Consider the following 21,749-nt stretch of genomic DNA (forward strand, 5'->3'; position numbering starts at 1 on the left):
ACCCTTATAAAACACAGCCCAAAGTGCTGAGTAAGCCTTCAGCAGAAATGTAATGTGTGCCACGAACCATCGGGCTCACATTCCGAGTACTCGAGTACCCACTCCGGTCCTCTCTGAAAGAGTTGAAGACCTATATAAAATGAATATTTAAACAACTCCCGAAAACTACAGACTTTAAAGTAACAGTAAATATACTTTGATGTCGAGAAACCCACTTGTTGAGAAATGTATATGCACCAACGGCTCGTTTGGGTTGAGAAAATATTTTTTACATAGAAGGTCGAAACGTTGTTCGCTCTTCTATGTAAAAAATATTTTCTCAACCCAAACGAGCCGTTTTTGCATATACAGTAAATATACTTTATTTTATAACCAAAGATAAAATAAAACTTTAACCTTTTTCATTGCTGTTTAAACGAACTGAGAGCAATCCCTCCATTACTTTGGAAGAATTGTTTCTGTTTTTCTAATTTTGCGCAAAGCTACATGAGTGCTATCTGTGCTAGCCGTCCCTAATTTAACAGTGTAAGACTAGAGGGAAGGCAGCTAGTCATCACCACTCACCACCAACTCTTGGGCTACTCTTTTACCAACGAATAGTGGGATTGACCGTCACATTATAATGCCCCCACGGCTGAAAGGCGTACATGTTTTGTTTTGTGTCGCAAGTTCGAACCAACTACTCTTAAATTAAAAGTCGAACGCCTTAACTCATCTGGCCGTGCTGGGCCCCTACTTTGGACGAAACTCACTTTCTTTCGCAATCTAGCAATTATTAAACATAGAAATATCAAGCGAAAATTTAGAGTTTTTGTTTTCTTTGTGACAAAAATAATCAAGAAATCCCTGTATCCCTTCCGAGTAAGGTTAGTATTAAAATTAAGAAACCATTGAAGTCGGGTATGATATCTGTAATTAATAATTATTTAAATTGTTTACTGAACCAGTTACATCCATAAAAGGACAGGTTATTAAATGCAGCATAACTGAGCACTTTAAATATTTGACTTAATTATACTTGTAACAAAATTTTTACTTTTTCTTGTTCCTGGTCAGAAAGTGTTATTTCCCAGTTGCTTATGCCTAAAGTAAATGGAAAAGACCTATTTTATTCTTCAAACTTTGCTTTTGTGACCTGGGAGCGAGTAACGAAAACATGATGGGAGACTATTTGAAGGCTGATACGTGAACGTGATTTACATTACAGTCGCAAATCTCGAGAAACTACTCACTTCTAAACATTTTTGTATAACTTTAGTATAAATACATGCAAATCTTGATTCATGTGTTGTTTTGTTCAGACCTTATGTAAATGAAAATGAGCAAATTTGCCCGTTTTTACATAGAAAATGTGTTACTTTCTTAATTTCATTACTCAGGTCACAAAAGCAAAGTTTGAAAGGAATAATGGCCATTTTCTGTAATAAGCAATTAAGAAGTAACATATACTACCCAGGAACAAAATTTGTGTTACATAGTGTTATGCAAGTTTCTAAAATGCTGCAAATAATTCTATTCCAAACGTCACAGTAACTTGAACTGTGTCGCATAAAAATGTTCTAGTTTTCGCAGTAACATTATCTCCGTCTCATAAAAATCTTTTAGTTTTTACCCAAATATAAGCTCTGTTTCTCATAAGATTGTTTTGAATTTCGCCTAAAGCTACACGAGGGCTATCTGCGCTACAAGAATCGTTTAGTCTTCACAGAACTTAAATTCCGTCTCATAATAACGTTAAGGTTTTTGAAATGTAGGTAAGATGTTACAGCGATTTAAATAAGTATTTTAAATATATCTTTATGTAAAATCTAAGCAGGTTATGCTAGTTTTTTCCACCTTCTTAGAATTGCACGAATTTCTTGACTACCTTAATATTAATGCTTAATATATAATATGGCGAAAGAGTTGCTCTTTATCGGTTCATTGCTACAACAGAAGTTCTTTTCGACACGACACATCTCTATCTACGGATTGAGGTAATCTTGAAACACCAATATAATGATTTAACAATTTTAGTTAAATGAAAATGTTACTTTTACCTTTAGACACAGTTGAACGTATGACAACGCCGTCTTCTCGCTTCCAGTACGCAACGGAAACATACTCTCGAACGAAAGAAGGGACGTGACATTGTAATACTGCAACGTTTCCCTTCATTACAAATTCATCATGAACTTGAACCTTAAAGTGGCGCTGGACAACTGGAAATAAACATGATTATTTTGAACTTTCAATTGAATTCGAACATGAGAAAAAAACACAATAAAAACTAAGAATACACAACAAGTTTACTAGTTTTGTTGTTGTTGTTTGTTTGTTTTTTAGAATTTTCGCTCAGAGCTACACGGGATATCAGAGCACAGTCATACTTAAGTTTAAAACTGGGAGACTAGAAGGAATGCACACATATTCAACAACACCCACTACCAACTCGTATCCGACCGAATAATGAAACTTGACAGCCACTCACATAGAACACACACGTGAATCGATTTTTAGCAGCATTGGTCATTGGAATTTTAGATGAAAACAATGACTGACAGTACAAAAAATGCTGAATTTTTAGTGTGTGTGAATACTTGCAAACACAAACCCGTATACCTACAATACACTAGGTCTTTGTACTAGAAACATATGCTATATTTTAAAACAACCTTTTCACAGAAAACATAAATATTCAGCAGTTGAGATACTTACCACTAGGGAAATTTCACATTTTGGAGCAGAATTTGTTTGTTTGCTTGTTTTTGAATTTCGCGTAAAGCCACACGAGAGCTATCTGCACCAGCCGTCCCTAATTTAGCAGTGTAAGACCAGAGGGAAGGTAACTAATTATCACCACCCACCGCCAACTTTGGGGCTACTCTTTTACAAACGAATAGGGAATTGACCGTCACATTATAACGCCACCACGGCTGCAAGGGCGAGAATGTTGGGTGCGACCGGGATTCAAGCCCGCGACCCTCGGGTTACGAGTCGAGTGCCTTAACCATCGGACCATGCTGGGCCAGCGTAATTTGTGTCTAAACTTGGAAACAATATATCTGGAGTTATGAAGCTGTTCAACTTTTACAGCGTGAGATCTACTTTACCTTCGATCAATTATATCTGAGATTCAAGACTTATATGAAATATGGAGTACGACAGTATGGTCTTTGTAACAGGCGAGATATTCTTAAACATGACAATCAGATTAAGTGTAATAGACAACAGTAAAGACTTGGCCAAAACCAGCATGTTTTACATTATGGGTCAAGTGTAACATATACCAGAAAATACCGTGACATTAGATGAGATCAACCAATATCTCAGAATGTGATTAATGTTATATGTAACGGATTTACTGTTATACATTTATTTTATAATGTTATATGTAACGTATTTACTGTTATACATTTATTTCATAATATTATATGTAACGGATTTACTGTTATACATTTATTTCATAATATTATATGTAACGGATTTACTGTTATACATTTATTTTATAATGTTATATGTAACGTATTTACTGTTATACATTTATTTCATAATATTATATGTAACGGATTTACTGTTATACATTTATTTTATAATGTTATATGTAACGTATTTACTGTTATACATTTATTTTATAATGTTATATGTAACGGATTTACTGTTATACATTTATTTTATTATTGATGCTTGTTTCAGTTTAATGCATATTTAGAAATGCATACAATCTATGTCGTTCAATGTGTATTGCGCAAGGCTCGACTGCTCTCTAAATTTGAAGAAGATTCTCGAGCGTAAGAATCAACAATGTACTCTCTCTGTGTGTATATAAAATACAAGTATTGTTGGGTTAGGTGAAATTTTTAGAAAATATCCTCTCAAGCTTATAAAATGTAGTCAACGCAACGCGGGAGGGCAGTTTCATTAATGTTGTTGGTTTTCTACTATAGTTAAATCTCGAAAGCTATGAGTGTGAAGACGCTCATTAATTGAAAAACTACAGATACTTGACCAGGAATGTTAATAGATTTTGAACATTACAAACCGTTTAACTTCAGTAAATTAGCTTCGGACATTAGTATTCCTACGAGGACGTGAAATATATTCGACAGTGAAAAACGTACGTGTGCTTGTGAAGCAGCAAGCTAGCTTCGCCGTCAAGTAAGGTGTACCTTTGTGTCAACATAAAATTAATTCGCTTCTCGTGAACCGTCGATAAATATTCAGTTCCAGGCAAGCTAGAAGACTCAGTATTGTTTGTAAGCTCATAAAACCTTTTGTATATAAACCAATATTTGTGATATCAGTTTATAATAACCGTTATTTTAAATTGTATTGTTATTTGTATATTAAAATATATTTGTGTTAAAAAAGTAAAATATGTGTACCGATCTTGTTGGCAAATATAATAAATTTGATAAACATCGACAATGAATTAACTTCTAAATTAAAATTAAATGTGTGTTTGTGTGTTTTTCTTATAGCAAAGCCACATAGGGCTATCTGCTCAGCCCACCGAGGGGAATCGAACGCCTGATTTTAGCGTTGTAAATCCGGAGACATAGCGCTGTACTAGCGGGGGGCGAAACTAAATGTATTAAATGTATTATAACACGTCATACATTAATAGAAGCTTTGACTTAAATTTAGATAATTTTAAATCTGAGACTCTTATTAAAGTTATCATATATTAATAAAAACTGTGGCCTCGAAGTCTATACTTCTTACCATGAGACTTGATTTATGTCTAATACAGAACAACGTAAAGTGGACCTACGCTAGTTTCTCCTATTTATGAGAGACGGGTTACGTGTAACGTGAAAAATCAACAGCCCTGGTTATTACGTGGGTTCTCTTCAACAAAAGATATAGATTAAGGTCAACATGTATCAATAAATACCTTAACCTATATTCCACTGAGAATAATAGTCGAATCAAGTTGTCAAGTTTGGCAAACCACAGTAATAATAAAGGCCAGAAGATGGCGTTATCTAAGAAAGGACGTTGTTTTGTAACTGGAGTCTGTGTGTATAAATTTTTTGTTTTCTTTTTCGTATAACAAAGCCATATCGGGCTATTATGCTGTGTCCGTCGAGGGGAATCGAATCCCTGATTTTAGCATTGTAAATCTGTAAACTTACCGCTATCCCAGTGTGGGATAGTAAGTGGAGTCATTCTTATGATTAGCTAGTTACAGACAGTATTTTTTTTTTTAATTTGAGTTGTTGTTTGTTAACTTGACATCCACTGTTAAGCCTATAAATATGACAATCTTGTTAGGTCTAAATATAACTTTGGAAAAGTACTATATATAAAATTGGCTTGTTTAAATTTCACGCAAAGTTAAATGAGGTCTATCTTCGCAAGCCGTTCACAATTGAGCAGTATAAGACTAAAGGGGAGGCAGCTAGTTATCACCGCCCACCGCCAACTCTTGGACTATTCTTCTTTTAAAAACAATAAGCGGGATTGTCTGTGACATTATAACGCCCTCATGGCTGAAGGAGCGAGCATGTTTGGTGGGACGGGTATTCGAATCCGCTGCTCTCAGATTTTAGCTACGTGTAAGAATTTCGTCAATTGTTACATATAACTATGTACATATTTGTTACAGTTGGAAGAGTTCTTTATATAAGACTCTAATCCATTGTTATATAAAACAATATAACCTTGGCCTCAGTTGACAGATTGGTTTGGTTTGTTTTGAATTTCGCTCAAAGCTACACGAGGACCATCTGCGATAGGCGTCCCTAATTTAGCAGTGTAAGACTAGAGGGAAGGCAGCTGGTCATCACCATCCATCGCTAATTCGTGGGCTGCTATTTTACCAACGAATAGCGGGATTGACCGAAACATTATAACGCCCCCACGGCCGAAAGGGCGAGCATGTATTAGTGTGACGGGGAATAGAACCCGTGACTTTCGGATTACGAGTCGAGTACATTATCCACCTGGCCATGCCGGACCTCAGTTAGCAGAGAGCTAGTTATGTGAATCTGGCCATGTATTGCATATAACACTGGAAAATTGGAAACGTTCTAGATATGAGAATTTCCTTAAGTGTTACATAGTTCTATACAATATATTTTGTTCAAGTGTTACATAGAACATTAAAAACCTTGGTCTCAAATGGAAACCTCTATACATGTGACAATCTGACCGACTGTAACATAGAGTGGACGAAAAGCACTGGAAGTGTTTCCTATACAAAGATCGTGTCGAGTGTGATAGAGGAAAACTTTAATCATCAATGAAATAATTCTAGACCCGAGAGTCTGGCCAAGTACGTCATTTACCTGTAATAGAAAAGGTATATAGGTAAAAATATAGTTACGTTTTACACATGAAACATTGACGTGTGCAAGATGAGTTAGAAACATCAGAATCAAATCAAGAGTGACGTTGAACATTAAGAACACTTACCTTCATAAAACTCATCATGTTAGTTTGTTACCCCTTAGATATACTCTAATAATAAGGTTCTAATTAACATTGAGAACTCTTACCTTCATGAAACTCATTACATTAGTTTGTTGTCACTTAGATATACTCTAATAATAAGGTTCTAATTAACATTGAGAACTCTTACCTTCATGAAACTCATTACATTAGTTTGTTACCCCTTAGAGTTACTATAATAATGAGGTTCTAATTAGCTTTGAGAACCCTTACCTTCATGAATCTCATTATATTAGTTTGTTACCCCTTAGAGTTACTCTAATAATGAGGTTCTAATTAGCATTGAGAACCCTTAGCTTCATGAATCTCATTATATTGGTTGTTACCCCTCAGATTTACTCTAAGAATGATGTTACAAACAAACAGTTAAACTTTGTGCAGTACTAAGAAAACCTTCTACGTTTTATTGAATGTTCTTGTTTTTCTATTCTGAACAATAAGTAAAACTTGGTACCACAATTATAGCAAATCGTTACCCTAATCCATTTTGATTAGTTACAGAAACATTTAGATTTTGTTCATAGCTACACGTCACGACTGAACAACTATCAACATAAGATGCTCCATCTTCGGACTAGACAAAGTGTTGGAATGATGAAATACGTATTATGTTAGAAAACGATAATTTCTTTATATTCAGACGGTCAGAAGATGAATAGTGTTATGTTAAGACACTTAAACTTGTGATGTCCGGCATTGCCAGGTTGTTCAGGTACTCGACTCATAACCCGAAGGTCACGGCTCTAATCACCGTCAACCCAAACATGCTCGCTATTTCAGCCGTGGGAGCGTTATAATATGCGACCAATCCCGCTATTCGTTGGTAAAATAGCAGCCCAAGAATTGGCGATGGATGGTGATGACTAGCTGCCTTCCCTCCAGTCTTACACTGCTAAATTAGGGACGCCTTTTGCAGATGGTCTTCATGTAGCTTTGCGCGAAATTCAAAACAAACCAGTTAAACTTGGTGAATGAATAAGTTGGAGAAATGCAAAGATATGAAGAAGGAAAAAGTTTATTTGCTCGTTTCTTATATTTGCGAAAATCTACAAAAGGAATAACTAAGAAATATAAAATAAAGCGATTATTTTGATTAATACGTATATTGAAGGACAGAGAACTCAATTCACTTACACTTTAACGACATCACTTGTACACCAATCACCACAGGTAGAGTCCAAATATTGCGTCTCATTGAGTCTTTTTACGTATTTGTCTCTCACAACATTCACGATAGGAACTTAACTGATTTTGTATCTAAAATAAACAGGACACTTTAGCAGAAAGTGCTGGATTAATAGTAATAATGACAGTATTTCTGTCACGGTTTTCTCGTGGTTCAGGTGTTATTAGAAATTCTCTAACCGAAAGTGTTACAAATCCATAAGCAACTTGGTGGTTAAATAGTTTTAAAAATGTGTTTGAAAACGGATTAGGTCCGTATGGACCTCATCAATTATTCCAGAGCTCACATGTAAATGAAAACGAAGAGACTGATACTGTTCGAGAGTTACAGCTTGAAACTCTAAGCTTTTATAAAACTTAGAGCTATTTTAATACATAGAGTTCTAATGAATAAATGGGTTTTTAAAATATAGACTGGATCCGCTTCCAAATATACAAAACGAGAAGGGTACATACACTTATGTAGAAATAAACTGCAGGTAATGGTTGTACGGATAAAGGAATATTGAGACAGAAATATTTTAAACATCGGAACACAAGAAAACAGATCAAAGTTTCAAATATTAAACAGGAACACAGTTCAGGAAATAAACAGCAACAAAACTAACTTGAAAATTCAGATAAACAAAATTACAAAAAAAAAATCAAAGCAGTGCTCTAAATACACCACATAGATTGAAGGTTCTTGAAACCATATATTAATTAAGGACATAGCTTAACTAATATGTTTTCCTCCTTCGATCAGAGCGTAGCCAACCCCATGCGTATCTTTGCTCTAACAATCAGACGATGTAGAAAATATGTTAAACACAACAAAAACAATTTAAGATTCGAAAATTCAAATTTTAGAAAACAGTTGGAAAATATGCTAGAAGCTTTATTTGTGTGTTTTTAAGCTACACAATAGGTTATCTGGGCTCTGTCTACCGCTAGTATCGAAATCCAATACTTGGAAGAAAGAAAATAGTTCCAAGGTGTACATAAACAGAAAAATAAAATTATTTTCATAATTTTATGAACAGATAAACTTTTAACTTTTATTGAAACGATTTTTAACTTTACTCGAAGAAATATTAAGGAAATATTAAAAGGAATTTGATGAAAGCTAATCTAAAGATACAGAGGGTTAAGTTCGTTATACCTAAATTATTTTTAATAAACCTAATCAGTACGTATCATGATAATTACAGAATGTATTAGAGGAGGGTATTTGGGGAGGGTATGTAAAAACCATTTTCTACGCAAAATACCCACACACCGCGATCGTAGATATCACTTCAAATCGGGAACTTAGAATTTCTGAATGCATTTAATAGCATTGTAAAGGAAAGAAATATGGATCAGTTTGGGACACCAAGACTATCCCGAAAGAGACTTATTCGTGGTAAGCAAAATACAATGTCTTGTAACAGGTTCTAATCCATAAACATAACTTTCAGTGGTATTCACTGGCAACAGTAGTGACATTAGCAAGATGGACGTCTGCCTGGTCACGAGGCCAGCAGGATATAAGTTCATCAAGATTAGACTTTAAGTTATTCCTCTCGTTCATACATCGCATACGTGAAGCAGGTGGAGAATGAAACAGGTTTTTATTCCACACGAAAACGTATTGGTTATGTCACCGATTGCAGTTCCTGTGGATTGCGGTGAGATAAGACTGTTGAGATAAGAGTGCTAAAAAATCGACGTCCTCGTACAATATGTGGAATATGAAAAGTCTGAAGTGAGAACTGATACTGATGAAATTTATACATAATATCTCTACAACGGAGTCTTTTCTAATTGAAATCACAATGCAAGACTACTATCAAAATACCTGATCGCTAGATGTAACACAATAGATTGTGGTGACATGAACTGAGGAAATAATGTTAACATAATGTATTAAACAACTCTAACAACTGGATTAGAGACCACAACACTTGTTAAGGCTCTTGTTTGATCAACTATTATAACAACATTAAAAGAAACATCATTACGTGGAAATGTTCCTTTATATTTACCTTTATTTTAAAAGAACTATCTTTTCTTCAGAAGATATACAAGATAGCTTCTACGTAGTTTGGTTTCTCATGCTGAATTTTTATTACCTCATAAATTTTCGTTTTTTTCTCCGTTTGTGTATCTGACTTAAAGGGGGTTCAGGGGAATTGTACTTTTGTTACGATACATCTAGAAGGCAGTGAGAAATGAGTACAAAAATAACTAAAATATTATACAAAAACATTTGTTCTGTTACGAGAGTACGTGTGAACCCTCACTTAACAGGTAAAATGTAAAAAAACAACTGAATATTTGTAATTAATCAAATCAGTTTGATTTGTAAATATTCAATAGACAGAGAAATAGACGAAATTTAGTAAAACAATTTATTTATTTTTGAATTTTCGCGCAAAGCTACACGAGGGTTATTTGCACTAGCCGTTCCTAATTTAGCAGTGTAAGACTAGAGGGTAGGCAGCTAGTCAGTCAGTATCACTCAGCATCAACTCTTGGGCTACTCTTTTTACCAACGAATAATGGGATTGACCGTCACATTATAACTCCCCCACGGCTGAAAGGGAGAGCATGTTTGGTGCGACGGGGATTCGAACCCGCGACCCTCAAAATACGAGTCGCACGCCTTGACCCACCTGGCCCTACAGGGCCATTAGTAAAACTAAATAAATAGTTTCTGACCAAAATTTGACATGAAAACTGCTATTGCAGATTAGTTTTAGTAAATAAAGTTTTATAGCATGTTAGACTGTCAAACTTTTATCAAAATAACTTTGTTTGCTTTCATCGAGTTGTTCCGAGACTAGTTTTGTTCGACGTATTAAACCAGTTTTACTTATCGTTCAAACATATTTACGTTATTCCCTTGGTTGTCTGAGAGAAACGTTGTAACTGAAGTGTCTGAGAGAAACGTTGTAACTGAAGTGTGAGCTATTTCAGACTACCAAAGTTAATAGTGGATTCGTGTAGCTCAAAGGATGGTACAGGATAATAAAAAAGATAGTATACCTCTTCATGAATGTTTTACAGTTGTATAGCATTTAAGCCATTAGCAGGATCCTTAGGCTATGAAATAATATCGCGATATTATTAATAAGAATGTAAAATAATATTATTTTATACTGGCCCAATACACTAAAAACAATGCATGACCTTCCAAATACGGTATATTTTATGTTACGTTATGATGTGAGTAAAAAAACCAAAAATTCACAAATACTCCCGACAGTTAAAAAATTTACATCCAGCCTCAATGACATTCACAGAAATTCTGATTTAATTATATTTTATGTGATACAAAAGAGAAATAAGATACTTAGGAAATAATACGAAAGATATTGAACGTAAAACTTACGCACTACAAAAGCATTGTTGAAAGAAACTCGCAGAATATTTTAACGATGCATCCCAGACATTAGTACCTGAATACTCTAAACAATAGTACCAATAGATAGGTAATAAACTTTAATCATGCAACTTTTAGAAATTTTCATAATATTATCTTGATATAACTTAAAAATTAAAACAAAATAAATCCAAAACAAATTTATATTTAAAGACTCTTTATATTTTCTTTTCATTTACGTTTCTCAGCTGTAATTCGCGTAAAATGTCGAAAACATATAGACGAAGATTTTTTTCCACAGATTCTTTAAAATTTTCAGTTCCGATTTAAGTTCAAGGACGAAGAGATTTTTTTCTTTGACAGCTCTGAAAAGAATTTGGAAATTTTTTATTCCAATGGGAAATGATATTCTCCATGTACGTGATTTTCGTACAGAGTTATAAATGAACAAGAAAAATGCAAAGAAAAACTTGTACCTTCCCTGAATTTAAACCGGAGCTATGTTTAAAATATGGCAAAACGCTCTACGTGCTGCGTAAGTTCAACTGAATTTTTTTACAGTGAAGTTGAAAAGAAAAGAAACAGTGAAAATAAGATACATACGTTTTCCTTTGAATATTAAGTTATTTTAAAATAAACTCGAAGTCAATAATTAATATTAACATAGACAACACTTCAAGGATGTTTGAAAATTCAAGACACCGAAATGTTAAACGATCAAACTGTATTATATGTGGACAGACTACAAACACTATTGATAAACCTGATATTTCAATCGCACCAGAGTAAATGTATGTCATGACATCCATTTAACTTATTTTATTTCTAACCTTTGAAACAGCGCTTGCATATAAGTCCTGGTGTTCATTTTGTTCTCATATAGCAGGACTCGTGATTTAGTGACTTCCACTTAACCTATTTTATTTCTAACCTTTGGAACAGCGCCTGCATATAAGTCCTGGTGTTAATTTTGTTCTCATATAGCAGGACTCGTGATTTAGTGACTTCCACTTAACCTATTTTATTTGTAACGTTTGAAACAGTGCTTGCATATAAGTCCTGGTGTTCATTTTGTTCTCATATAGCAGGACTCGTGATTTAGTGACTTCCACTTGACCTATTTTATTTCTAACCTTTGAAACAGTGCTTGCATATAAGTCCTGGTGTTCATTTTGTTCTCATATAGCAGGACTCGTGATTTAGTGACTTCCACTTAACCTATTTTATTTATAACCTTTGAAACAGTGCTTGCATATAAGTCCTGGTGTTTATTTTGTTCTCATACAGAACTCGTGATTTAGTGACTTCCATTTATTTTTGGTACTTCGAAGAATGCGAAGAATTAATAGATTTTTCTCTTGTTACCTGATTAGACATTTTATTTACGTTTTTCTTAAACTTCTCAACGTTTTCCCAGTTTTATTCTTTCATACAAAATACACGTTAGACTAGAAGCTAGCCCTTTTTATCTTATTCACTTAATGGGACTTCGCCTTTTGTTAATAGGGTTTTGAGTAAAAGATTAGTTCGAATTAACTTAACTTAAACCCAAACTTGTCGAATAATTGCCTGAACTTATGCACAATGTTTCTTCCTCAAGAGAACTGTTAGTTTTCACACTGTTACCCGAGGATTTTATGTAAAACTAAGTATTAAAACTAAGCACGTTACTATTTCGAATAAAAAAAGTGAAGGTGTTATTATAAAAACCGATTACGTAACTTCAAAACGTACAAAACAAGAATGTTAATTGAAGTACAAACACTCAACACTCGTACTTTATGTAATTTGTAGAAGTCATCAGTTTGTACATCTCTAGTACTACAAATAAGCACTTCGAAAACTTTAAAAAGGTAAATAAAATCGACCTTTAAATACTGTGTTAAATTACGAACATTAATACTGAACCCGAACAACGAAGCTTTTAACGACTTTCATCAGCATATTTTATCAAAAGAATGGAATTCTGCAGTTAACATGTGTCAAAAGCTCTTATAAGAAGTAATAAGTGTTACATAAGATGTTACCAGTAAAATAACAGACCAGGCTGATGAAGATGATGCAAGTGAATTATAAGATCAAACTTATTGAAATGTTATACGTGAAGTATCAGATCGAACTGATTAAAATGTTCCAAGTGGAGTATCAGATCAAACTTATTGAAATGTTACAAGTGAAGATTCAGGTCAAACTGATTAAGATGTTCCAAGTGAAGTACCAGATCAAACTTATTGAAATGTTCCAAGTGAAGTATCAGATCAAACGGAAAATGTTCCAAGTGAAGTATCAGATCAAACTGATTAAAATGTTCCAAGTTAAAATGTTCCAAGTGAAGTATCAGATCAAACTGATTAAAATGTTCCAAGTGAAGTACAGTGAAGTTTCAAAACTGATTAAATGTTCCAAGTGATGTTTATTGAAATGTTCCAAGTGAAGTATCAGATCAAACGGATTAAAATGTTACAAGTGAAGTATCAGATCAAACTGAAGTGAAGTATCAAACTTAAATTGAAATGTTCCAAGTGAAGTATCAGATCAAACTGATTAAAATGTTAAAGTATCAGATCAAACTTATTGAAATGTGTGAAGTTTCAGGTCAAACTGATTAAGATGTTCCAAGTGAAGTACCAAGTGAAGTTTCAGGTCAAACTGATTAAAATGTTCCAAGTGAAGTACCAGATCAAACTTATTGAAATGTTCCAAGTGAAGATATCAGATCAAAACTGATTAAAATGTTCCAAGTGAAGTACCAGATCAAACTTATTGAAATGTTCCAAGTGAAGTTAAAATGTTCCAAGTGAAGTACCAGATCAAACTGATTAAAATGTTCCAAGTGAAGTACCAGATCAAACTTATTGAAATGTTATACGTGAAGTTCGTGTGATCAGATCAAACTGATTAAAATGTTCCAAGTGAAGTATCAGTTCAAACTTATTGAAATGTTATACGTGAAGTATCAGATCAAACTGATTAAAATGTTCGTGGTGAAGTACCAGATCAAACTTATTGAAATGTTATACGTGAAGTATCAGATCAAACTTACTGAAATGTTATACGTGAAGTATCAGATCAAACTGATTAAAATGTTCCAAGTGAAGTACCAGATCAAACTTATTGAAATGTTATACGTGAAGAATCACATCAAACTGATTAAAATTTTCCAAGTGAAGTACCAGATCAAACTTATTGAAATGTTATACGTGAAGAATCAGATCAAAGTGATTAAAATGTTCCAAGTGAAGTTTCAGGTGAAACTGATTAAGATGTTCCAAGTGAAGTACCAGATCAAACTTATTGAAATGTTATACGTGAAGTATCAGATCAAACTGATTGAAAATCTTCAGATCAAAGTGAAGTTTCAGGTCAAACTGTGGAGTATCAGATCAAACTTATTGAAATGTTACAAGTGAAGTTTCAGGTCAAACTGATTAAGATGTTCCAAGTGAAGTACCAGATCAAACTTATTGAAATGTTATACGTGAAGAATCAGATCAAACTGATTAAAATGTTCCAAGTGAAGTTTCAGGTGAAACTGATTAAGATGTTCCAAGTGAAGTACCAGATCAAACTTATTGAAATGTTATACGTGAAGTATCAGATCAAACTGATTAAAATGTTCCAAGTGAAGTACCAGATCAAACTTATTGAAATGTTACAAGTGAAGTATCAGGTCAAACTTATTAAAATGTTCCAAGTGAAGTATCAGATCAAACTGATTAAAATGTTCCAAGTGAAGTACCATATCAAACTTATTGAAATGTTATAAATGTGAAGTATCAGATCAAAGTGATTAAAATGTTCCAAGTTTCAAGTATCAGATCAAACTGATTAAAATATTCCAAGTGAAGTATCAGATCAAACTTATTGAAATGTTACAAGTGAAGTTTCAGGTCAAACTGATTAAAATTTTCCAAGTGAAGTACCAGATCAAACTTATTGAAATGTTATACGTGAAGTATCAGATCAAACTGATTAAAATATTCCATGTAAAGTATCAGATCAAACTTAATGAAATGTTGGTTGTAGTGAATTTCATGTGTATGAAATCCTAAATGTAACGTTAGAGAAACCATAAGATGGCGATAAACCACAAGAACGGACATACGTTTCACTCGGCTTATCAGAAAAAAAAGTGTTAAATTCCTGATTAAAATCCAGCATGTTTTGACATAAAAGGGCATGTAATTGCTCACATCACTTATTTCAATTATTTCCCAGCTGTATATTGGAAGACTGAAATAAGAAGATATACACACAACACTGTAGAAAACTGCATTCTATGAAGTAAATACTTCTGTTGTACATAAGAGAGATTTCATAACCACGTGAATGATGAAGTAGGTGGACACATCACTTGTTCCTGCATGTTCTCATGAAACACAAGAAACAGTAGACAGATATCGAAACACATGAGAAGAAGACGAATGTTTAATACTACTAAGAGATAATTAAGTCTTACGCTAAATCAATATCGAGAAACCAAACTTGTAATAGCCAACAAAATAAGAAATTTCTCGTGAAAAACAAGAAGTAAACAGTTTGATATAGAATGGATAAAACCACCCATTATCAGTTGTGACCACATTAACAACAGGGATTATATAAAAAATAAACATTGATGATAAAAAAACGAAAAGTTGTTTGTTTGTTTATTTCGCGCAAAGCTACTTGAGGGCTATCTGTGCTAGCCGTCCCTAATTTAGCAGTGTAAGACTAGAGGGAAGGCAGCTAGTCATCACCACCCACCGCCAACTCTTGGGTTACTCTTTACAATCGAATAGTGGGGTTGACTGTCACATTATAACGCACCCACGGCTGAAAGGGTGAGCATGTTTGGTGCGAGGGGATTCGAACCGCGACCTCGGGTTACGAGTCGAACTCCTTAACCCACTTGTCACATTTATATTTATAAAGACACAAGATACGACGGCATTCATCGACTCTAATTTAATGTAATATAGATATTACAGTGTAATATTACAAAAGCGGCCCACTTTACACGTATGATTATCCAGTGTACAAGCATTTCCACTTCTTATTTTCCTGAAACTGATGAAAAACTAGGAAAAGATGTGATTTATTTCCCACATTATGAGACAACAAATAAAAAGCAGTTGGATCACTAAACACCTTTCTCACCTGAAGCTGGTGTTGTGCTAGTAAAGAAACGTTTGAGATACATTACTATTGGTATAATCTTACAACAATTTGAGACCCAGTTATTAAAATTTTGGAAGTTTTACCAAAACTATTATATAAACTCGACAAGGCCAAGCGCGTAAGGCGTGCGACTCGTAATCCGAGGGTCGCGGGTTCGCGCCCGCGTCGCGCTAAACATGCTCGCCTTCCCAGCCGTGGGGGCGTATAATGTGACGGTCAATCCCACTTTTCGTTGGTAAAAGAGTAGCCCAAGAGTTGGCGGTGGGTGGTGATGACTAGCTGCCTTCCCTCTAGTCTTACACTGCTAAATTAGGGACGGCTAGCACAGATAGCCCTCGAGTAGCTTTGTGCGAAATTCCAAACAAACAAACAAACAAACGACAACACGAAGTTCAACAATACAGACATTAGTACAGAATCAATAACGGACTACAGTGTAAGCAAATAACAAAGGAAAAGGTAAACAATTGGCGACAGAGAAAGGTAAATATGTCGTCATCATTTTGTACCACATTTGAATAACTGCATATTTGGTTTTTATTCATAACGGTTTTAACGCTTACTTTGTGTTTTGAAATACAAACCATTGCAGCTGTTCCAGAAAGTCTTTAAACATAAAAAAAAAATTAAAAATTAAACACCACAACTTAAGGTAAACTTTTAAAAACTGTTTTGGACACGAAAGTACGAAACTCGACGATGTTGATTTTTCATATTTATTTTACAACAAGAAAATACGAAATTCAACAATACTGACTTTTTCAGATCTCTTAAAAGTATTCTAAACATAAAAATACAAAACTCAGCTGACTTTACACATGTTAAAACGAATGGTGTGAGTAGCGAAAACACAATGTAGAGGAGCGAACAACATTTCGACCTTCTTCGGTCATCATCAAGTTCGCATGTATAATTTTCTCCACAAGTGGGTTTTCTCGTCATCACGGATCAATACTAACTTTTCAAACGTGTTTTAAACAAGAAAATACGAAATTCAACAAGACTGACTTTTGCAGTTGTTTCGGGACAGTTTCAAGTACAACTATCGCGGACATGTTAAATATGTTTTAATACACTGAAGGAAAGCCCGACCTATTCTTAACATGACCCAGTAGTTGGTTAGAGCATCTAGATGTTCACGTGCATTTATTCTGTAAATTTAAATTTGATTATTAATACATTCACTGAAAGTACAGTATGTCAATGATTAACTCGGCTATTGAATACAAGTAACCTATGTTTTCGTTGTTGTTTTTACAGTAAAGTCACATTGGGCTATCTGCTGTGCTCACCGAATGGAATTTAAACCCTAATTTTAACGTAAATCCGTAAGCTTTCCGCCTTCCCACCAGGGGAAGGGGCACACAAGTAACCTACCTCCTTTTATACGCACATCTCTGCTACCAAGTGTTCCCACGACGTTTGAAGCAACACAAATGTAAGTAGCATCATGTATATCGGGCCTATAATTGTCGCTCCGAAAGGACGGAAAGAAAAGTGACCCGTCTGACCGGACATGACGTAGCCCAGGTACATCTCCTATGTCACTTCCGTCCTTATGCGTCCACGTAATACGAGGAATCGGACTGCCTCGTGCTGAACAATGAACCATAGTGTCGGTATTATTGTCGAATTCAACAAGTGATGGCGGTTCGTGGACAAATCGTGGTCCGAAACGGTCTAGGGATGAGGCAACACAAAGCTCTGGAAAACAAATCGACCATTAAAAGTACTTGTTTACATAAACAGCAAAAATTAAACATTTAAAAAAAATGAAAAATTTATAAGTCCTGGCTTCATTATCGTATGTATGAAAAGAGTCTGAAAATGGGAAGTAAAAATGTCTCTGTTTGTGAAAGCTTATAAACGATTATCAAAAATTGCACGTGTTTTGTGACGTCACCAGTTATTGGTTTTTCTACATATTTTCACTTTTATTCACTGAACATGTTGATTTTTTTGTTCTTTTGACCCCACGACTTTATGGGTGGTACATCTTACGTTTTACACATTCCTTTTATAAGTTAAACATGAACTTTGGAGGCGCTTCTATAATTTCTACATAACCTGATTTTTAAAGGTGTTATTACACTTCTTTTACGACGTCACCTTTATATAAAACATTGTGTTTAAAGGTGCAATCATGATTCTTATAAAATATGGTGTTTAAGGGTACTATGATGATTCCTATAAGACTTGGTGTTTAAGGGTACTTTCATGGTTTTTATAAGGTATTTGCTTAAATAACAAATACCATAGGAGTGAACTGTTTTATTCCTTACACGAAGTTAACTTTAAAATGCCTTTTTTCTGTTATGGTAACAACTGGTTATTTCCATCTTGTTACCGCAAGCTATTCTTGTGATTATGTATCTCAGAACGGCTAGTATGGGTATTAACACTTTTACTAATAAAGCATAAAACAACGTTTTGACCTTCCTAGGTCATCTTCAGGTTAACAACTAGAGAGTTTACAACTGACCGTTACTGGAGACATGTCTTAAGGATGAGAATATAAACGGGTACGGGATTTTAGGGGCGTTGCGGTTAGTTGTTAGGTTATTAATTAGTAAAGGTATAAAATTAAACCAATGTAAAGGAACATCTTTACTAATTAATAACCTAACATCTAATTGCAACGCCCCCTACAACCCCGTACCCGTTTACACTCTCGTCCCTAAGACACGTGTCCAGTAGCGCTCAGTGGCAAACTCTCTCTTTGTTAACCCGAAGCTAAACTAAGAAGGTCGAAACGTTGTTCTCAGCTTTATTTTGGTAAAAGTGTTAATATCTATACAAGCCGTCCTGAGATACATCTCGACTTCGAGTGGGTTTCTCGTCGTCACGAATTATTTTAATGATTACTTGTTAAAGCACAGCATTAAGCTACAATGAAATATTTATTTTATAGTATTCTGTTTTTCCTAAAGTATTAGGTTTTGTGTACAACAACCAAAAGTTGTATTATTTATCTATTTTATGACACAAAATGAACGTGAACTGTTGATACATGTAATATTAAATACTTTATAAATGTTCACTTTTTTGTTTAATTACGTGATAATGAGGGAAAAATGTTCTTCCTGCCTACTTTTGTAGCACAATATTTCCAATTGTGTCTCCACTTACGTTATTACTTAGTCTTTAGGGTGGAACATTTAGTTTACTGTACAGTCATAGAATGGTTCTATTCGCTCCATTTGTTGCACGATATTTAAGATGCTAACTTTATTTTCTTATCACATGATGTTGTGATTAAAATAAAAACTGTCTGTAATTCTTAGTTGCAGAGAAAAAGTGTAATATATTATCTTTAATTTATTTTCCGAGTATCTCAGCTTTCTTCAAGTCTGTTTGTCGCTAACATCGCATGGCACGTGTTTCTGTTTACTCGGAAATTATTTGTAATACAAATGTAACGTGTCACTTAACAATTAATTTCCTCGTTCTACGTTAGCTCAAATTTAATATTCCATTTCAGCGGCCTTACTCTAATAAAAATGTCAATTTTAGACCGTTACTCTTACAAGTAATGTATGGTACCCAAGGAACAAAAACTAATTCTGTTGTCAGAAGAGTGCGGCTAACCCCACACTGTTGATAACCGCGTTTTTTTCTTTCTCTTTCTCTCTATTTTGTTTCCCCACTTAGGTGATTGGATTGTATGCAGTGTTACCTTATTTATAAGATTAACCAGAAAATTCTTTCACATAAAAAGGAAGATGAAAAATTAATCACTCTGAAGTCTAAAACGTCGGTTGTTGTTGTTTTTTTTTTCCAAACTTTCCTTCGTTACACGTGATTTTCACAGAAACAAGCACGATGTTTCTATTTTGATGTAGCTGGTACTCATCAGAGTTCACGAATTAAAAACACGTCCTGTTTTTCGCGCAAGGAAATTATCAGGCAAAAGCTGACGAAACACCTACACAGCGCCGTGCTGAACTTTATAGATAAGTTTGGGGTTAGAAAAAGTAATGAATACTTTGTGAAAGAATTATGGAAGCGAGTTACAAAGAAATAAGGATAAGATTTTATACCGTTTTTATTTGGATTCAGAACTTCTTAAGAATAACAAAAAATGCCAGTTTTTTTAAGAGTATGGCAGTAAAGTTTTAAACTTATTATAAATGAGCTTCAAACTAAATATAAGAATACGGACAACAAAACACGGCTTTGAACCTTTTTAATAACTGTAGTGAATGGGTTTATGAAAGGCTTAGCAAACAAGAAATTTCTAATTTAAACGTATCTACTTTTTGTCCTACGATGCTTATCTTGTTAGTTCCCTTGAGTTTAAAGTCGTCTCGTGCTTGTTATTACAACGTGCACGCACATAAACCTTTGGGGCAAAAACGCGGTATACGCATGCTCAAACCAATAACATACAACATTATCATGTGGACGTGTTTATCACGTTTCTTTAAAAGTATTGTTTCCTAGGTGACTATGAAGGAGCTAGAAAACAGGAAACGTTAGCACACTTTTTCCAGTACACAATTTAGCACAGTTAAACTGTAAAATTAACACACTAGAAGTTTGTTTTGTTTTTTAGAATTTCGCACAAAGCTACTCGAGGGCTATCTGTGCTAGCCGTCCCTAATTTAGCAGTGTAAGACTAGAGGGAAGGCAGCTAGTCATCACCACCCACCGCCAACTCTTGGGCTACTCTTTTACCAACGAATAGTGGGATTGAGCGTCACATTATAACGCACCCACGGCTGGGAGGGCGAGCATGTTTGGCGCGACGCGGGCGCGAACCCGCGACCCTCGGATTACGAGTCGCACACCTTACGCGCTAGGCCATGCCAGGCCTAACACACTAGAAATGACAACGAAAACGTCCTCTTCTGAACTCGTGTCTTTCAAACATTTTCACGACGTTACACCATAATTTTGAACTGACTAGATGAAAGAAAATCTTTAACAACACAAACCGACAATTCTAGGGCTACCTCGACTAAAAAGTGGGGTTTGACAGTCACTCTTACAACACACCCACAGAACAGACCCAAGCGGCGGAACGTGTTTACGCTGCAACAGATCGTGAACTCAATTTACATGTAACTTTACATCAGCTAATAAACCTATTGCTGACTCTCTTTTTGTTATAACACACACCCTGGACAAACATTTTACAAAATAACCAAACTTTTGTTATTAAAACATTGTCCAAATTTGGGTTATGATTTACCATATGCTTCTCCAGGATTTACAAATTTAAACTACTGCCTAGCAGAAAGTACTTTCGAGACGTTTCTTTGTTCTGAATTAAACACAGAGCTACACAGTCTGCTATCTGTGCTCTGCCTACCACGGTTTCGAAACCCGGTTTCTAGCGGTGTGAGTCCGAAGACATACGGCTACGTCACTGGGGGAGCGCCTTTAAGAAGAGTTCTACGTTAGAATTTTATTTTGAATAATAACAATACTGCATTATCGGCTAATTATTTCGAAACGTGTTTTTTTAGTGGCTCGCAAATACGAATTAACGATGAAGATTTGAATACGATAAAACAATTTCTTACCTGTATAAAGTGATTTTGTTTCTTCTCTCATTTAACAGTGCTTTCTTATGTGGTGTCGTTCTGAGATTTCTGAACAAGTGGCCCGATTGGCTGCA

At 34.7% G+C, this 21,749-nt stretch overlaps 1 protein-coding gene across 1 annotated transcript in view; it reads right to left on the reverse strand.

The window, feature by feature from the left end:
* LOC143224028 (cell adhesion molecule Dscam1-like) overlaps nucleotides 1-21,749 on the reverse strand; it is an 84,478-nt gene that overhangs the window by 56,436 nt on the left and 6,293 nt on the right. Inside the window, exons 2-3 of the mRNA XM_076452490.1 lie at nucleotides 17,504-17,830; nucleotides 2,040-2,201 (exon numbers count right to left, since the gene is read on the reverse strand). Coding sequence (XP_076308605.1) covers nucleotides 2,040-2,201; nucleotides 17,504-17,830 — 489 coding nt within the window. The remainder of the gene's footprint in view (nucleotides 1-2,039; nucleotides 2,202-17,503; nucleotides 17,831-21,749) is intronic.

The sequence above is a fragment of the Tachypleus tridentatus genome, chromosome 8 (genome assembly GCF_004210375.1).
Source record: "Tachypleus tridentatus isolate NWPU-2018 chromosome 8, ASM421037v1, whole genome shotgun sequence".
Lineage (NCBI taxonomy): Eukaryota > Metazoa > Arthropoda > Merostomata > Xiphosura > Limulidae > Tachypleus > Tachypleus tridentatus.